This window comes from Pan troglodytes, chromosome 20, assembly GCF_028858775.2.
Source record: "Pan troglodytes isolate AG18354 chromosome 20, NHGRI_mPanTro3-v2.0_pri, whole genome shotgun sequence".
NCBI lineage: Eukaryota > Metazoa > Chordata > Mammalia > Primates > Hominidae > Pan > Pan troglodytes.
The window spans coordinates 60,302,818-60,319,160 of NC_072418.2; the positions used below are offsets into that span (position 1 = coordinate 60,302,818).

At 46.8% G+C, this 16,343-nt stretch overlaps 2 protein-coding genes across 3 annotated transcripts; both read left to right on the forward strand.

Moving 5' to 3' along the window:
- Positions 1–677: 677 nt before the first annotated feature.
- Positions 678–15,988, forward strand: ZNF547 (zinc finger protein 547). 2 transcript variants are annotated; one of them, XM_001142814.7, is made up of 4 exons: positions 678–961; positions 5,817–5,852; positions 9,044–9,170; positions 14,383–15,988. In XM_001142814.7, exons 2-4 carry the CDS (start codon positions 5,829–5,831, stop codon positions 15,438–15,440), a joined length of 1,209 nt encoding a protein of 402 aa, XP_001142814.1. In that variant the 5' UTR covers positions 678–961; positions 5,817–5,828; the 3' UTR covers positions 15,441–15,988. The 2 variants fall into 2 exon arrangements, with proteins under 2 accessions (XP_001142814.1, XP_016792441.1); XM_016936952.4 differs by lacking the exon at positions 678–961 and adding an exon at positions 5,599–5,731.
- On the forward strand, positions 831–2,616 carry TRAPPC2B (trafficking protein particle complex subunit 2B). Its single transcript, XM_009436502.5, has 2 exons — positions 831–961; positions 2,078–2,616. Exon 2 carries the CDS (start codon positions 2,097–2,099, stop codon positions 2,517–2,519), a length of 423 nt encoding a protein of 140 aa, XP_009434777.1. The 5' UTR covers positions 831–961; positions 2,078–2,096; the 3' UTR covers positions 2,520–2,616.
- Positions 15,989–16,343: the final 355 nt, after the last annotated feature.

The window sequence follows — 16,343 nt, forward strand, 5'->3', positions numbered from 1 at the left end:
ATAAGTATTATTAGAATAAAAGCATTGCACTCTTGGTAGGAACACAATCACTGACTCTACAGACAGTAATGATGTTTTCTTCTGGATCCAGAGGCACAGCGTCACCCTTTCAATCTACGTCGGTATCTCCTGTCATCTTTTGTGCAAATTCCCAGCCATGTAGTCTTTCTTTGTTCTCTTGGACCGACCATATTGAAGCTTAATAAATAGAAGTCAAAGTTTAACCGTATGTGTATTTGAAAAGCAACATATGGCTGAGAGGCATGAGTAGAGACAGAGTGCCTTTGTGGTATGGTGTGTCCCTTTGGCGGTGTAGCCGTTGAGAACTTGCTGTGCTTCACAATCCGATATCATAGGTCCCTCACATTTCTGTGAGTATCCTAGACCTTACTTCAAGAAAATCTGGTTATGTCGCCTTTAAGAGAAACCCAAGCCCCGTCCTGTCCGTGGAGTCCGGCACTCCGTTTACCAGCTCCCCTAACGGGGCCACTGAGCCTCTATCCGCCATATAAGGACTGACCAACGCTCTAAGGCAACTCCAGAATTGGTGTCGAAACTTCATAACCCAGAAGACACTGCGGTTCTCGGCAGCGCGACTGACCCAATGAAGGTGCAGGAAGGAACCTTTGCGTGCGTGCGTGCGTGCGTCCGTCCGTGCGCGCGCATCGTAGGAGGGCGGGACTTCCGGCGTCCTCTTTCGGTGGTTGATTTGATTTTCTCTGGTGTTTTCACTATTTCCGGCCTTTGGCGCTCTATGACGTCACCGAAGTGACGGAGCGGAAAAGCGCGAGAAGCGGTTTGGTTCCTTGTACGCAGAGGCGGTAGTGACACAGGCACAACTGACAGTGGCAGAAGCTCAGCTGACAAGGACTGGGGACGGCGGTGTCCTTGTCTTGCCTTTGTCGCCCCCGCCTCTCTCTTCCCTGGCTGAACCTGCGGAGTCCCCGCCGAAGAACCCGAGGTGGGTGCCCCATCCCAGGACCCCCCCACCTCCGCCCGACCCCTCCTTCCAGTGCTGAAGCCCATAGAAGGGGCCCTGCAGGTCAGGCCCCTTGTCTCGAAGAGAGGGGCGTTCCTGTGTGGGGTCCCCGTATCAGCTGGTTTGATGCAGCCTCAGAGCTCCCTTCGGGGACCTCAGGTTCAGAGCATGGAGGCGCTGCCGAGTGGGCCGCGTCGGGGAGCCCGGAGTGTGGGTTGTTTCTGCAGGAAAGAGAGGGTTTTGTGAATTCTCTCTTGGAATGGCAGCCTGAGCAGCCGGTATAACCATGGAAGGTTGTCAAGGGAAGACCAGTGGGAGGGGCAGGTCCAGAGTTAGAACGAGCAGGATGGGGAATTGACACAGAGAGACCCAGAAGAGGCCACTGCAGTGGATCCCAGAGGCTGCACCAGAGCCGTGGTGTAAGAGGGACAATGTGATGGGATTCTGGATAGACCTGGAAGATAGAGCCAACAGGTTTTCCTGCCGTATCAGATATGTCTGTGAGCAAAAATAGGGAGTGAAGGGCCATTTTTTTTTTTTTTTTTTTGCCCGAACTTCTGAAAGAATGAAGTTGGGGAAGTCAGCAGCATGAGAAGTAGGTTTCATGGAGAAGATCATGGGTTGGAGTTTGGCCAGTGTGATTCTCAGGCGTCTCAAGTTGAAAATGTCATATGGGTAGGGGGACAGAAAGGTCTGGAGTCTACAGAGGAGAGCTGGTGTAGATTCTTCAAAAGAATAGAGGGTGGCCGGGCGCGGTGGCTCACGCCGGTAATCCCAGCACTTTGGGAGGCCAAGGCGAGCGGATCACAAGGTCAGGCGTTCAAGACCAGCCTGACCAACATGGTGAAACCTCGTCTTTAGTAAAAATACAAAAATTAGCTGGGGGTGGTGGCGCGCGCCTGTAATCCCAGCTATTCGGGAGGCTGAGGCAGGAGAATTGCCTGAACCCAGGAGGTGGAGATTGCAGTGAGCCAAGATCGCGCCATTGCACTCCAGCCTGGGCGACAGAGCGAGATTCCGTGTCAAAAAAAGGTGCGGAGCGCGGGTCTCTTCCGCGGAAACTGACATTGCGTTTCCGTTGTCGGCCTCCCGCTGCAGGAGCCATATATTGAAGACCATGTCTGGAAGCTTCTACTTTGTAATTGTTGGTCACCATGATAATCCAGTTTTTGAAATGGAGTTTTTGCCAGCTGGGAAGGCAGAATCCAAAGACGACCATCGTCATCTGAACCAGTTCATAGCTCATGCTGCTCTCGACCTCGTAGATGAGAACATGTGGCTGTCGAACAACATGTACTTGAAAACTGTGGACAAGTTCAACGAGTGGTTTGTGTCAGCATTTGTCACCGCGGGGCATATGAGGTTTATTATGCTTCATGACATAAGACAAGAAGATGGAATAAAGAACTTCTTTACTGATGTTTATGATTTATATATAAAATTTTCAATGAATCCATTTTATGAACCCAATTCTCCTATTCGATCAAGTGCATTTGACAGAAAAGTTCAGTTTCTTGGGAAGAAACACCTTTTAAGCTGAATGGAGAAAATTCCAAAATAAATGATATCACCACAATGGTGTATACTCAGGAATGTGTACATTGTAAATTACTTGATTAAATAGCCTGGAAATCTTTTGTGTATTCTCAGCTTATGTAAACTTAATGAAATTTCTTTTATATTTAAAAATAGTACATTCTGTCTCATGTCACATATCAGTAGATCAATTAGTATTTCCTTGTGAACAGTGTTATTTATAAAGAACTCATTATCAATAATAATTAATTTCTTTCTTTCTTTTTTTTTTTTTTTTTTTTGAGACGGAGTTTTGCTCTTGTTGCCCAGGCTGGAGTGCAGTGGCACAGTCTCGTCTCACTGCACCCTCCGCCTCCCAGGTTCAAGCAATTCTGCCTCAGCCTCCCGAGTAGCTGGGATTACAGGCTCCCACCACCATGCCTGCCTAATTTTTTTTGTATTTTTAGTAGAGACGGGGTTTCGCCGTGTTGGTCAGGCTGGTCTTGAACTCCTGACCTCGTGATCTGCCTGCCTCGGCCTCCCAAAGTGCTGGGATTACAGGCGTGAGCCACCACTCCCGGCCATGAAATATTTTTACTTAAAAATTGGGAATAAGCTTTCTTTTTCTTTCTTTCTTTCTTTTTTTTTTTTCTTTTGAGATGGAGTCTGGCTCCTGTTGTGCAGGGGCTGGAGTGCAGTGGCACGATCTTGGCTCACTGCAACCTCCACCTCCCGGGTTCAAGCAATTCTCCTTCTTCAGCCTCCCGAGTAGCTAGGATTACAGGCATGCACCACCACGCCTGGCTAATTTTTGTATTTTTAGTAAAGACGGGATTTCACCATATTGGTCAGGCTGGTCTTGAACTCCTGACCTCGTGATCCGCTCGCCTCGGCCTCCCAAAGTGCTGGGATTACAGGTGTGAGCCACTGCGCCTGGCCATGAAATATTTTTTACTTAAAAATTGGGAATAAGCTTTTTTTTGTGTGTGTGTGTGTGTGTTTGTTTTTTTGTTTTTGAGATGGAGTCTTGCTCCTGTCATGCAGGCTGGAGTGCAGTGGCACGATCTTGGCTCACTGCAGCCTCTGCCTCCCGGGTTCAAGCAGTTCTCCTTCAGCCTCCAGAGTAGCTGGGATTACAGGCATACGCCTGGCTAATTTTTGTATCTTTAGTAGAGACAGGGTTTCGCCATTTTGGCCAGGCTGGTCTTGAACTCCTGACCTCAGGTTATCTGCCTGCCTCGGCCTCCCAGAGTGCTGGGATTACAGGTGTGAGCCACTGCGCCTGGCTGGGAATAAGCTTTTGACTTGCCCAATTCAGATAAATTGTTTTTTTTTTTTTTTTTTTGACATGGAGTTTCGCTCTGTCGTCCAGGCTGGAGTGCAGTGGCGCTTGGCTCACTGCAACCTCTGCCTCCTGACTTCAAGCAATTCTCCTGCCTCAGCCTCCCAAAGTGCTGGGATTACAGGTGTGAGCCACCATACCCGGCCCAGATAGGTTGATCTTATAACAATCCAGAAACAAATGTCATAGTCAAGATTTGGTAGATAGATTTAAAACTAAAATATTCTGCCATTGGAAGTGAAATGTGATAGCACATACGTGGACGTTATGCATTTAGAGATGTTATAAAAATGTATTGGCAGTATACATAGCACTACTCAAGAAGCCAAAGAAACACTTGTGCAGTGCTAAGTGTCACATGTCTGCTTCTGCCAGAAGCTAGGAATAGTGATCTTGCTATAATGTGAGAACCTGAATCATGTTTGTAAAATAGGAGGCTGGGAGCAGTTCCAGGCCACAGTGAAGTGTGTTGCTTCTGTCACTTTATATTCTTATATTTCCTTTCCCTCAGACAATCAACTGTTGATGCCTGTACTTGTGAAAAGTTGTAAGGCAATTTTTAGGGTTGTTGTCAAAGAAAAGCTTGGATTACATTAACATTTGTACTCAGCCTTTTAGGCAATACACCGGAGGGGGCTGGGAATTGTCTGTTTGTTCCTATGATAAGTAGATCTTACTGTAAAATAGTAAATGTCCATTGAAAAGCAAGTAACACAACCTGTGCTAACTGGGAGCACTTGAACAATTTTGTTCCATTCTGAATAACTTTTCAGCAAGTAATTCTAAGCTTTGTCTTATATCCTTGTGTAAAATTGCTACCTTCATTTTTACCCTATTTGATTTCTTAAATAGTTTGTTCAAGAAAAAAAAAAAAAAAAAAAGAATAGAGGGTGTAGATTGAACCAGGTCCTGAGGATCCATTTTGGTAGGGAAGTCTAAAGGTCATTGCCTGCAAGCTATGTGGTGAGGGAGGAGAGAGCTGATACTTGGGGTTCACACCATAGGTGGAGCCATAAGCCAGATGCTTACTTTAGAAAGGCGCAGACCTGCCATAGTAAGGATTTTGTCCTCTGCCTAGAAAAAGGGAGGCGTGGGTGGGATAAGGAATGGGCTTGGGATGGAGACTAAGGTTTGAGATGGTTTATATTCTGCACCTACAGGCTTGGCTGACCCTCAGGGCCACTCTTTGTGGGAAAAGAAAAAAGTTATCCAGGCTAGTGGAGCAGCTGGGTTCTAAACTAGGGCACTGCTTTTTCCCCTTCTCCACATATCAAGGCAAGATTGGATGATCTACTGCCCCAGTCAAGGTCTCCCAGCAAGCTCCCCTCAGAGCCTTATGTAACAGGCAGGCCTGGTTGCAGAGAGGACCAGTAGCTGACCTACCTGCTCAGCCCTTCCCTACAACTCATTAAGAATATATGAAACACTTATTGGTATAAACACTAACCAGTGTCCTTCTAAATGTGTACACATAGGCAGTTAGAAGTGAAGCTATTCATTGAGTTAAATTCCTGCAAACACTACATAATTGATTTGACCCAAATTTGCCTATAATTATCAACATACCATGGAAAATTTTAGTATCCTCTAAAATTTTAAAAGCTAAAAATACACACCTCAGTTTTTGAAATTCTACTACATCATTTATACTGAAAACATATAGTAAACCATTAATCCAAGAACAGTAATAGCTGATATATATGATGAGCAACGAGTGTTTGACACCGGTAGGAGTCCTATGAGGTGGGAGCCATTCTTACAACCTATTTACAGATGAGAGCACTGAAGCTCCAGCAGGTTCAGTTCTTTTCTAGAGTCACAGTGCTGCTAAGAGCCAACAGTGAAGTCAGAGGAGCTGAGTTTATACAATCAACTTGAGATCAGTTTGCTTTAGGGTAAGGAAGAAGAGATGGTGGTCCAACTCTGCCTGTAAGATCTTCCCATCGTTGCCCATTTCTCATGGTTTCCCTCTTCCTTCAGGGTCCCCTGGCGATGGCAGAAATGAACCCTGCACAGGTGAGTGGAGTGTTTTCTACCTTTCACCTACCAGTTATCTCATAGATGGTTTTGGCACCTCCATGTAAAGAAAAGTGGTGTACAGAGACTCTTTTTCTGTCTTTCTCCCTCTCTTATGTCTGAAAAGTGAGTGATTCCACCAGTTCTAGTATCTTAAATTAGGTCTGGGATTTTTGTTTGATTGTTTTAAGTTTACTGTGACACCTTACCTGGATGGCCCTGGATTATGTGGAGTGGCTCCCATTTTTGACAATTGACGTGGTAACATCTGTCAGAGTGTCATGGGCACAAGATTAAGAATGTTTCAGTGTTTAGAGGAGAGACTGAACTGGATTTTTAGGGAACTGCAAGTGTCTGTTATATCGGATAGGAATCGGGAGCAGAGTGGGAGGTGGCTAGAGACACACAAACATCAGGCCTGGAATGACAGCCTAGGTCCTGGGTCTCTAATCTAAGGGAGGTGGTAGATGGGGAAGATTTGAAGCAGAAGAGGGTAGTGATAGGACCCTAGCTTAAGGAACTTTCTTTGGCGTCTGAGTGGAGGACAGACTGTGGAGGTGAGGGTAATGGCAGGGAGATCTGAGAGGATGTTCCTGCAGCAGTCTAGGTGGATGTTGGTGGTGGCTTGTCAGGAGTGGTCATAGCTTCAGTTTTAACTAGAGCTGCCCACATTTTATGATACAGAGAGTGAGGCAGCTGGGGGGGTGGGATAGAAGGGGAATCAGGAGTGGCCCCATGGTTTTTGTTTGGAAGCATAGATGCTCCATCAGCTAAGATGGGAGAAGTCAGCAGTATTAGGAATTTTCAGAGTGAGTGTGAGGAGTCAGTGTTTTTTCAAGCCACAGATGTCTCAGAGACTCCTGGTGCAGGAGTTCAGGTTGGAGACGTCCACACTACGGTGGCTGTCGTATGGACCAGGATGAAGCCATGGATTCAGTTTAGGTGACAGCATCTCTAGGTTATGGTGGCAGTGCTGTTCGAAGACAGAGAATTGGAATGGGGCATGAGAACTGGGTCTCTTACTGGGTAGCTGTGCAGTGGTGGAGGAGTCACTAGACAAATGAGGGAATGGAGTGTTTGTGGGGATGAGTGTATGTGAGATGGTGGGGTATAGGAGTGAGAAAGACTTCTGAAGGAGAGTGGACATGATGGGGTTGCTGAGGAGGGTAATAGGGTGAGGTCGGAGAGTTGCTAAGCATCAGTTGGAATGAGATGAGGATGGGAATTCTATTAGTCTGTTTTCATATTGCTACAAAGAACTACCTGAGACTGGGTACTTTATGAAGAAAAGAAGTTTAATTGACTCACAGTTCTTTTTTTTTTTTTTTTTTTTGAGATGTGGCCCAGGCTGGAGTGCAGTGGCACAATCTCGGCTCACTGCAATCTCTCCCTGCCAGGTTCAAGCGATTCTTCTGCCTCAGCCTCCTGAATAGCTGGGACGACAGACTCACCCCACTACGCCCAGCTAATTTTTGTATTTTTAGTAGAGATGAGCTTTCACCATGTTGGCCAGGATGGTCTTGATCTCCTGACCTCGTGATCCATCCTCCTCGGCCTCCCAAAGTGTTGGGATTACAGGCGTGAGCCACCGCACCCAGCCCATAGTTCTTCAGGCTTAACAGGAAGCATAACTTGGAGGCCTCAGGAAACTTACAATCCTGTGTCCATGAGGCAGGACACAGCTGAGAGTATGTGAAGTCCTCACATGGTTTGGGCAGCTGACAGTGAAGTGAGAAACAGGGCCATGTAGGGAACCTTCAACCCAGGGCTTAGGGCTGCCCCCGGTGCTAGGGGACTTTGGTGTTCTGGGGCAGGACTGGGAGTGAATTGGATGCTGAGCGTATTTGCTGTGCACCACCTGGTTTCTGTGTGCAGAGTGGCCTGTTAGGAGGTGAAGGAAATGCCTGTGGTGTGGGCTGGGAGGTGTCTGTGGAATTGACTGGAGTGGAGGTGTGAGAGATGGGATTGGAGTGCTGTCCGAAGAGTGATGTGCAGGCAGGAGGAGTGTGAATGGAGGGCCCCAGGCCCTGGCCCTGGTAGCTCAAGGGAGGAGGATGAGTCTGAATTTGGTTGTCTTGGGAGACAAGATCTGGGTGATTCCATGGAAACTGGCTGGCAGGAGAGGATGGATCCCCCCATGGGAGGCCCACATTCCTTTTCTACCTTATCTTCCATCTGTTTTCGCTGTGTGCTGGACATGGTGGCCAATGTCAATATGGAGAGAAAAGTCACTCATGCCACCTGGATGTGGTTTCTCTTCCACATTGGGAGGGTGTAGAGATTGAGGAAGGAAAGGAGGTGTAGGGGAGAGGGATGAGTTCCTGGAGAGAGAAATGTAGCAGTGATTGTACCCGTTGGGGTTTTTTGTTTTTTTTTTTTTAGATGGAGTCTTGCTGTGTTGTCACCCAGGCTGGAGTGCAGTGGCATGATCTTGGCTCACTGCAACCTGCACCTCCTGGATTCAAGCAGTTCTGCCTCAATCTCCCAAGTAGCTAGGACTACAGGCATGTGCCGCCATGCCCGCCTAATTTTTGTATTTTTAGTAGAGATGGGATTTCACTGTGTTGGCCAGGCTGGTCTTGAACTCCTGACCTCAGGTGATCTGCCCGCCTCAGCCTCCCAAAGTGCTGGGATTATAGGCATGAGCCACTGTGCCTGGCCCCCATGGAGTTTTCATTTATGGATGTGAGTGAGTGATGCCAGGGACAGGCCAATGACACTGAAAGAAGATATTTATTCCTTACGTTTCCCTAAGGAGGTTACATACCACATAACACAGGGCCACACGGTGAAACACCAGATTTGATCAGGGGGAAAATTGGAGTGAGTTTAGTTTAGTCCACAGATGCTGTTGGGGTTTCCAAGGGAAACAAGGCAGGGCTGGCTGTCAGGATAGTTTGGCTAGTTTTAGTAATTCCAGGACACCTGGGCTATTGGGACTGTCCCTAGTTGTGCAGTACCTGTCCCTGGGTTGATTTAGAGCATGGGAAATACTGACTTGGTTTGAGAAAGTTAGAGATGGAGATGGTTCAGAATATGTGCCCAGGATGGTAGGGGAGATGGAAACACATTTAGCTGTTAGTTTGTCCCTGTGTTTAATGGGTGGTAAATATAAGTAGAAAATAAATAGAGAACTTAAGTAAATACAGTTTGAAAAGCTGCTCATGTATTCATCTTTCCCAATTTGGCAGGGTCGTGTGGTTTTTGAGGACGTGGCCATATATTTCTCCCAGGAGGAGTGGGGGCATCTTGATGAGGCTCAGAGATTGCTGTACCGTGATGTGATGCTGGAGAATTTGGCCCTTTTGTCCTCACTAGGTAAGGCCCTCACACTTGCCCAGTGTCCTGGGTTGGGCTGTGTTGTCTCCTTTTACCTGAAGGCAGCTCTGCGTTTCCCACAGTGAGACTATGGGTGCTGCTTCTTTTCCTTGTTTCCTGACATATGTTCCATGAGAGTCAGGACTGGAATATGTGCTGTGTGCTTCCTTTTTCCTAGCAGCCCCATCCTCTGCTGTTCTGAGGCTTGCAAGAAAGGGCTCAGGATCCAGAAATGTTGAAGGTGACATAGAGACCCACTGGCCCTGTGTTCTATTCAAATGCATGAGACCTCTGTGCTCTGTTGTTCCCTTGCTCTTGCCAATATTTCTTGGTGCCTTCTTGTTCCTGGAATTTCTGGCACTGACCTGATCACTAATTTGGTGAACCACTGGCTTGATTGTGTAGGATGTAGAAATCTTCTGTGAAGTTCTGGTGATTATCGAATGTGAGATATCATCAGGTGATCTCTCTGGGAATGTGCTGTCTTGTCTCTTTCTCTGTCTTTCCCCTAGGACTGGTCTCTTTCAGGTCTCACAGACTGTCACCTTAAGCAATGGGGAGGGCCGTGGTACCCAAGAGGGTGGATATTACTCCCTGAAGGGCTGTAGAGACTCAGAGGGACATGATCCTGGTTCCTGGGAGTTGGGAAAAGGTGTAATATCACAGCTGGGGTCATATTACTAGGAATCTGTCTGGTGACCCCTGTTGTTTAGTTGAAGACTGGTTGCCACAACTCACTCTTCTTTTCCTTCCCCCGTTGTCATTTTTACTCTGACTTCTAATCCCTGGCTTCCAGCCATTACCTATTTTCTTCAACTGCTCCCTCTGCAGTGCCATCCACTGCATGACCTGTACTTAAGGTGAGGTCTGCATGTATTTGTCAGTAGTCCCTGAACACCATCTCCTCTGTCATAATCAGATCTCTCTGGGTTTAGACACAGCCTTCTACACACTGCTCACTAGTCACCAGCAGCCATGGCCTGTGGAAAGCCATTTGCAGAGAAGTGACTTGGAGACCCTCCTCCTCTCTGCACTGTACCCCTCTCTTGTGTTCTTACCCATCATCAGGGCTCTCCCATTATGGGTATTTGCCACGTCCAACTCTGCACAGCAGGCCTTCTTCTCATTGGCCTTAGTGTTTGTATTACTTCATTCTCACTCTGCTATTAGGAAATACCCAAGACTGGGTAATTTCTAAAGGAAAGAGGTTAATTGACTCACAGGTCCCCATTGCTGGGGAGGCCTCAGGAAACTTACAGTCATGGCAGAAGGCAAAGGAGAACTAGGCATCTTCTTCACAGGGCGGCAAGACAAATGAGTCCAAGCAGGGAAAATGCCAGACACATAAAACCAGCAAATTTCATGAGAATTTACTCAGTTTCATGAGAACGGCATGGGGGAAACTGTTCCCATGATTCAGTTATGTCCACCTGGTCCCACCCTTGACACGTGGGGATTATGGGGATTACAATTCAAGATGAGATTTGGGTGGGGACACAGAGCCTAACCATATTATTCCACCCCGGCCCCCCTCCAATTTTATGTCCCTTTCAGATTTCAACACCAATCATGCCTTCCTAACAGTCCTCCAAACTCTTAATTCACTCTAGCATTAACCCAAAAGTCCAAGTCCAAAGTCTCATCTGAGACGAGGCAAGTCCCTTCTGCCTATGAGCCTGTAAAATCAAAAGCAAGTTAGTTACTTCTAAGATATAATGGGGATAGAGGCACTGGATGAATGTACCTATTCCTAATGGAAGAAATGGGCCAAAACAAAGCCTGCAGGCCCCATGCAAGTCCAAAACCCAGCGAGGCAGTCATTAAATCTTAATGCTCTGAAATGATATCCTCTGACTCCATCTCTCACATCCAGGGCACAGTGATGCAATAGGTGGGCTCCCACTGTCTTGGGCAACTCTGCCCCTGTGGCTTTGCAGGGTACAGACCCCCCCTCAGCTGCTTTCATGGGCTGGCATTGAGTGTCTCTGGCTTTTTCAGGCACATGTTGCAAGCTGTTGGTGGATCTACCATTCTGGGGACTGGAGGACGTGGCCTTCTTCTCATAGCTCCACTAGGTAGTGCCCCAGTAGGGAGTCTGTGTGGGGGCTCCGACCCCACATTTCCCTTCCTGCAGTGCCCTAGCAGAGGTTCTCCGTGAGTTCCACCCCTGCAGCAAACCTCTGCCTGGACATCAGGCATTTCCATACCTCCTCTGAAATCTAGGTGGAGGTTCCCTCCCAAATATCAGTTCATGACTTCTTTGCACCCACAGGCCCAACACCATGTGCAAGCCACCAAGGCTTGGGGCTTAAACTCTGAAGCAATGGCTGGAGCTGTACCTTGCCCCTTTTAGCCATGGCTGGAGTTGAAGCAGCTGGGATGCAGGGCGCCATGTCCCGAGGCTGCATAGAGCAGGGGGACCCAGGGCCAGCAGCTGGGATGCAGGGCTCCATGTCCTGAGGCTGCACTGAACAGCCTGGGCCAGGCCCACGAAACCATTTTTCCCTCCTAGGCCTCTGGGCCTGTGATGGGAGGGGCTGCCGGGAAGGTCTCTGACAGGCACTGGAGACATTTTCTCCATCATCTTCGTGGTTAACATTCCGCTCCTCGTTACTTATGCAAATTTCTGCAGCAGCCTTGAATTTCTCCCCAGAAAATGGGTTTTTCTTTTCTATTGCATAGCCAGCCTGCAAATTTTCCAAACTTTTCTGCTTTGCTTCCTCTTGAACACTTTAGCACTTAGACATTTCTTCTGCCAGATACCCTAAATCATCTCTCTCAAGTTCAAAGTTCCACAGATATGTAGGGCAGGGGCAAGAAGCTGCCATTCTCTTTGCTAAAGCATAGCAAGAGTCACCTTTACTCCAGTCCCCAACAAGTTCCTCATCTCCGTCTAAGACCACCACAGCCTGGACTTCATGGCCCATATTGCTAAATCAGCATTTTGATCAAAACCATTCATCAAGTCTCTAGGAAGTTCCAAACTTTCCCACATTTCCTGTCTTCTGCTGAGCCCTCCAAACTGTTTCAGCCTCTGCCTGTTACCCAGTTCCAAAGTCACTTCCACATTTTTGGGTATCCTTACAGCAGTATTTCACTACCTCAGTACCAGTTTACTATATTTGTCCGTTCTCACACTGCTATTAAGAAATACCCTGGCTGGGCACAGTGGCTCACTCCTGTAATCCCAGCACTTCGGGAGGCTGGGGCAGGTGGATCATCTGAGGTAGGAGTTCGAGACCAGCCTGGCCAATATGGTGAAACCCCATCTCTACTAAAAATACAAAAATTAGCCGGGTATGGTGGCAGGTGCCTGTAATCCTAGCTACTCGGGAGGCTGAAGCAAGAGAATCACTTGCACCCAGGAGGTGGAAGTTGCAATGAGCTGAGATCATGCCACTGCACTCCAGCCTGGGTGACAGAGCAAAACTCTGTCTCAAAGAGATACGCGATACTTGGCCAGGCTTGGTGGCCCACTCCTGTAATCCCAGCACCTTGGGGGGCTGAGGTGGATGGGTCACTTGAGATCAGGAGTTTGAGACCAGACTGGCCAACATGGCGAAACCCCGTCTCTACTAAGAATAATAACAACAACAAAAATTAGCCGGGCATGGTGGCTCATACCTGTTATCCCAGCTACTTGGGAGGCTGAGGCAGGAGAATTGCTTGAACCCAGGAAGCGGAGGTTGCAGTGAGCTGAGATCACGCCACTGCACTCCAGGCTCGGGGAAAGAATGAGAGTTTGTCTCAAAAAAAAAAAAAAAAAAAAAAAGACATACCCGAGATTGGATAATTTATAAAGGAAAGAGGTTGAATTGACTCACAGTTCCGCATGGTTGGGAGGTCTCAGGAAACTTACCATCATAGTAGAAGGCAAAGGAGAAGCAGGCATCTTCTTCACAGGACAGCAGGATGGAGTGAGTGCAAGCAGGGGAAATGCAACATGCTTATAAAACCATTAGATTGGCCGGGTGCAGTGGCTCACACCTGTAATCCCAGCACTTTGGGAGGCCGAGGAGGGCGGATCACCTGAGGTCAGGAGTTTGAGACCAGCCTGGCAAACATGGTGAAACCCCATCTCTACTAAAAATACAATAATTAGCCAGGCGTGGTGGCACGTGCCTGTAATCCCAGCTACTCAGGAAGCTGAGGCAGGATAATCACTTGAACCCAGGATGCAGATGTTGCAGTTAGCAGAGATCGTGCCACTGCACTCCAGCCTGGGCGGCAGAGCAAGACTCAGTCTCAAAATAAATAAATAAAACCCATGAGATCTCAGGAGAACTCATGATCATGAGAACAGCATGGGGCAACCGTCCCCATGATTCGGTTACCTTCACCTGGTCCCACCCTTGACACGTGGGGATTATGGAGATTACGATTCAAGATGAGATCTGGGTGGGGACGCAGAGCCTAACCATATTGTTTCCAGACCAAACCGAGGTTGGGGCTGCTTATTCTTGCAGCCCAATAATGAGATGCAGATGAACTGGGGAAAAAGAGAGTTTTTATTTCTGTAACCGGTTACAGGGAGAAGGCCTGGAAATTATTGGGAAACCAACTCAAAATTACAAAGTTTTCCAGAGCTTATCTACCTTCTAAACTATTTGTCTACATGTGGGTGTGCATTCATCTAAAGACATAAGTGATTAACTTCTCTGTAACCAAGATCTGAGTCCTGAAGACCTTCCTCTGGAGCCTCAGTAAATTTACTTAATCTAAATGGGTCCAGGTGCTGGGGTGATTACCCTTATCTTGTCTCCTTTTAAATCATGGAGGTTTGGGGAGTTTCTTTAGAACCCCAATAAACTTATTCGTGGAGGCCTGGGGAGTTTCTTCAGACCCCCAATAAAATGTATTTAATCCTAAACAGGTCCTGTTAAGAATTCCTTCATTATCTTTTCATCCTTTAAGGCCCAGGAAAGGCCTAGGCAAAACTCTTGGTGGGCTTTTGTTACATTCCAGCCTGTACATGAGGGCACTGGCTCTATCAGCTTTTAATCAACTTAACCACTCAGTCAGTGCTGAAACCGTTGTCATGGAAGCCTGCCTGCTCAGCTGTTAGTGAGACCTGGCCTGCCACAGTACCAGGGTTCATGCCTGTCACCAATTCCGTGATCATTTTCATGGGGTGTCTGACTGACATTTGTGATGGGGTTGCCTCCGCTCATCACAGTCAACATGCACCTCACCAGCATTTTTATTCTTACAGGTTGTTGCCATGGAGCTGAGGATGAGGAGGCACCTTTAGAGCCAGGTGTTTCTGTAGGAGTGTCACAGGTCATGGCTCCAAAGCCCTGTCTATCTACCCAGAATACCCAGCCCTGTGAGACATGTAGCTCACTTCTGAAGGACATTCTGCGTCTGGCTGAGCATGACGGAACACACCCCGAGCAGGGACTGTACACGTGTCCAGCACATCTTCACCAGCACCAAAAGGAGCAGATTAGAGAGAAACTTTCTAGAGGGGATGGAGGAAGACCGACATTTGTGAAGAACCACAGAGTTCACATGGCAGGGAAGACCTTCTTGTGCAGTGAATGTGGGAAAGCCTTTAGCCACAAACATAAACTTTCTGACCATCAGAAAATCCACACTGGAGAAAGAACTTATAAGTGCAGCAAATGTGGGATATTGTTTATGGAAAGGTCCACACTCAGTAGACATCAGAGAACTCACACTGGAGAAAGGCCTTATGAGTGCAATGAATGTGGGAAGGCCTTTCTTTGTAAGTCTCACCTTGTTCGTCACCAGACAATCCACTCTGGAGAAAGGCCTTATGAGTGCAGTGAATGTGGGAAATTGTTTATGTGGAGTTCCACACTCATTACACATCAGAGGGTTCACACTGGAAAGAGGCCTTATGGTTGCAGTGAATGTGGGAAGTTCTTTAAGTGCAACTCAAACCTCTTTAGGCATTACAGAATTCATACAGGAAAAAGGTCTTATGGTTGCAGTGAATGTGGGAAATTCTTTATGGAAAGGTCTACACTCAGTAGACATCAGAGAGTTCACACTGGAGAAAGGCCTTATGAGTGCAATGAATGTGGGAAATTCTTCAGCTTGAAATCCGTCCTCATTCAACACCAAAGAGTTCACACTGGAGAACGGCCTTATGAATGCAGTGAGTGTGGGAAGGCTTTCCTTACAAAGTCCCACCTCATTTGTCATCAGACAGTTCACACTGCAGCAAAGCAGTGCAGTGAATGTGGGAAATTCTTTAGGTATAACTCCACACTTCTCAGACATCAGAAAGTCCACACTGGATAAGGCCCTTATGAATGCAGTGGAAGTGGGAAAGCCTTCAGTCGCCAACATATTGTGGCTGGACAGCAGGCAGTACACACTGGAGAAAGACTGAATGCCGTGAACGTGGGTAATTATGTAGGTACAGCTCTCCAATCGCTGTGTATCAGAGAATTCACACTGCAGAAATGTGTGTTCAGCAAACTCGGGACATTATTTTGGTTTGACTTTCATGTCATTAGACATTGGAGAGTTTACACTGAAGAAGAGTCTTTTCAATAAAGTAGAAAGTGGTAAAGATTCAACATGCAAGATTGTACTTATTGGGCTTCAGAATATCCACACTAGTGAAAGTCTTCTGAGTACAGCAAATGTGTGACATTATTTTGCTACTACTTCGCACTACTTAGACATCATGTAGTTCACACTGGAAAAAGGCCACGTATGTGCCTTGAATGTAGCCAAAATGATGAACAACACCCAGAAATCTCTGATTTAGCACTGAGAACTAGTATTATATGGTTTTTAAAAAACAATGGTGAGTACATGCCACATAAAATTTGCCATCTTAACTATTGTAATGTCTTGTTTAATACTTGAAGTACATTGACATTGTTGAGCAAAGAATATCCTGAACTCTTTATCTTGTAAAATGAAACTCTATAACCACCATTGAAAAACAACTCATTCCCACATTCTTCAGTCCCTGGTGACCACCATATTTTTAAGTCATTATGACTCTGACTATTCTTGGTACTTCTCAGAAGAAGAATCTTAGAGTGTTTTTATTTTTTTTCACTTAGGATAATATCCTCAAAGTTCATCCATTTTTTAGCATGTGTCAGAAATTTTAAGGCTGAGCAATATTTCATTGTTTGCATTTACCACATTTCCTTTATTTCTGACATCTATTCGTGGACACTTGGG

Bases quoted from the DNA above. Each gene is read 5' to 3' on its own strand.
- TRAPPC2B (XM_009436502.5), top strand. From the start codon at position 2,097: ATGTCTGGAAGCTTCTACTTTGTAATTGTTGGTCACCATGATAATCCA.
- ZNF547 (XM_001142814.7), top strand. From the start codon at position 5,829: ATGGCAGAAATGAACCCTGCACAG. The intron at 5,853-9,043 runs GTGAGTGGAGTG...CCAATTTGGCAG, and splicing joins CAGAAATGAACCCTGCACAG to GGTCGTGTGGTTTTTGAGGA. The intron at 9,171-14,382 runs GTAAGGCCCTCA...TTATTCTTACAG, and splicing joins GGCCCTTTTGTCCTCACTAG to GTTGTTGCCATGGAGCTGAG.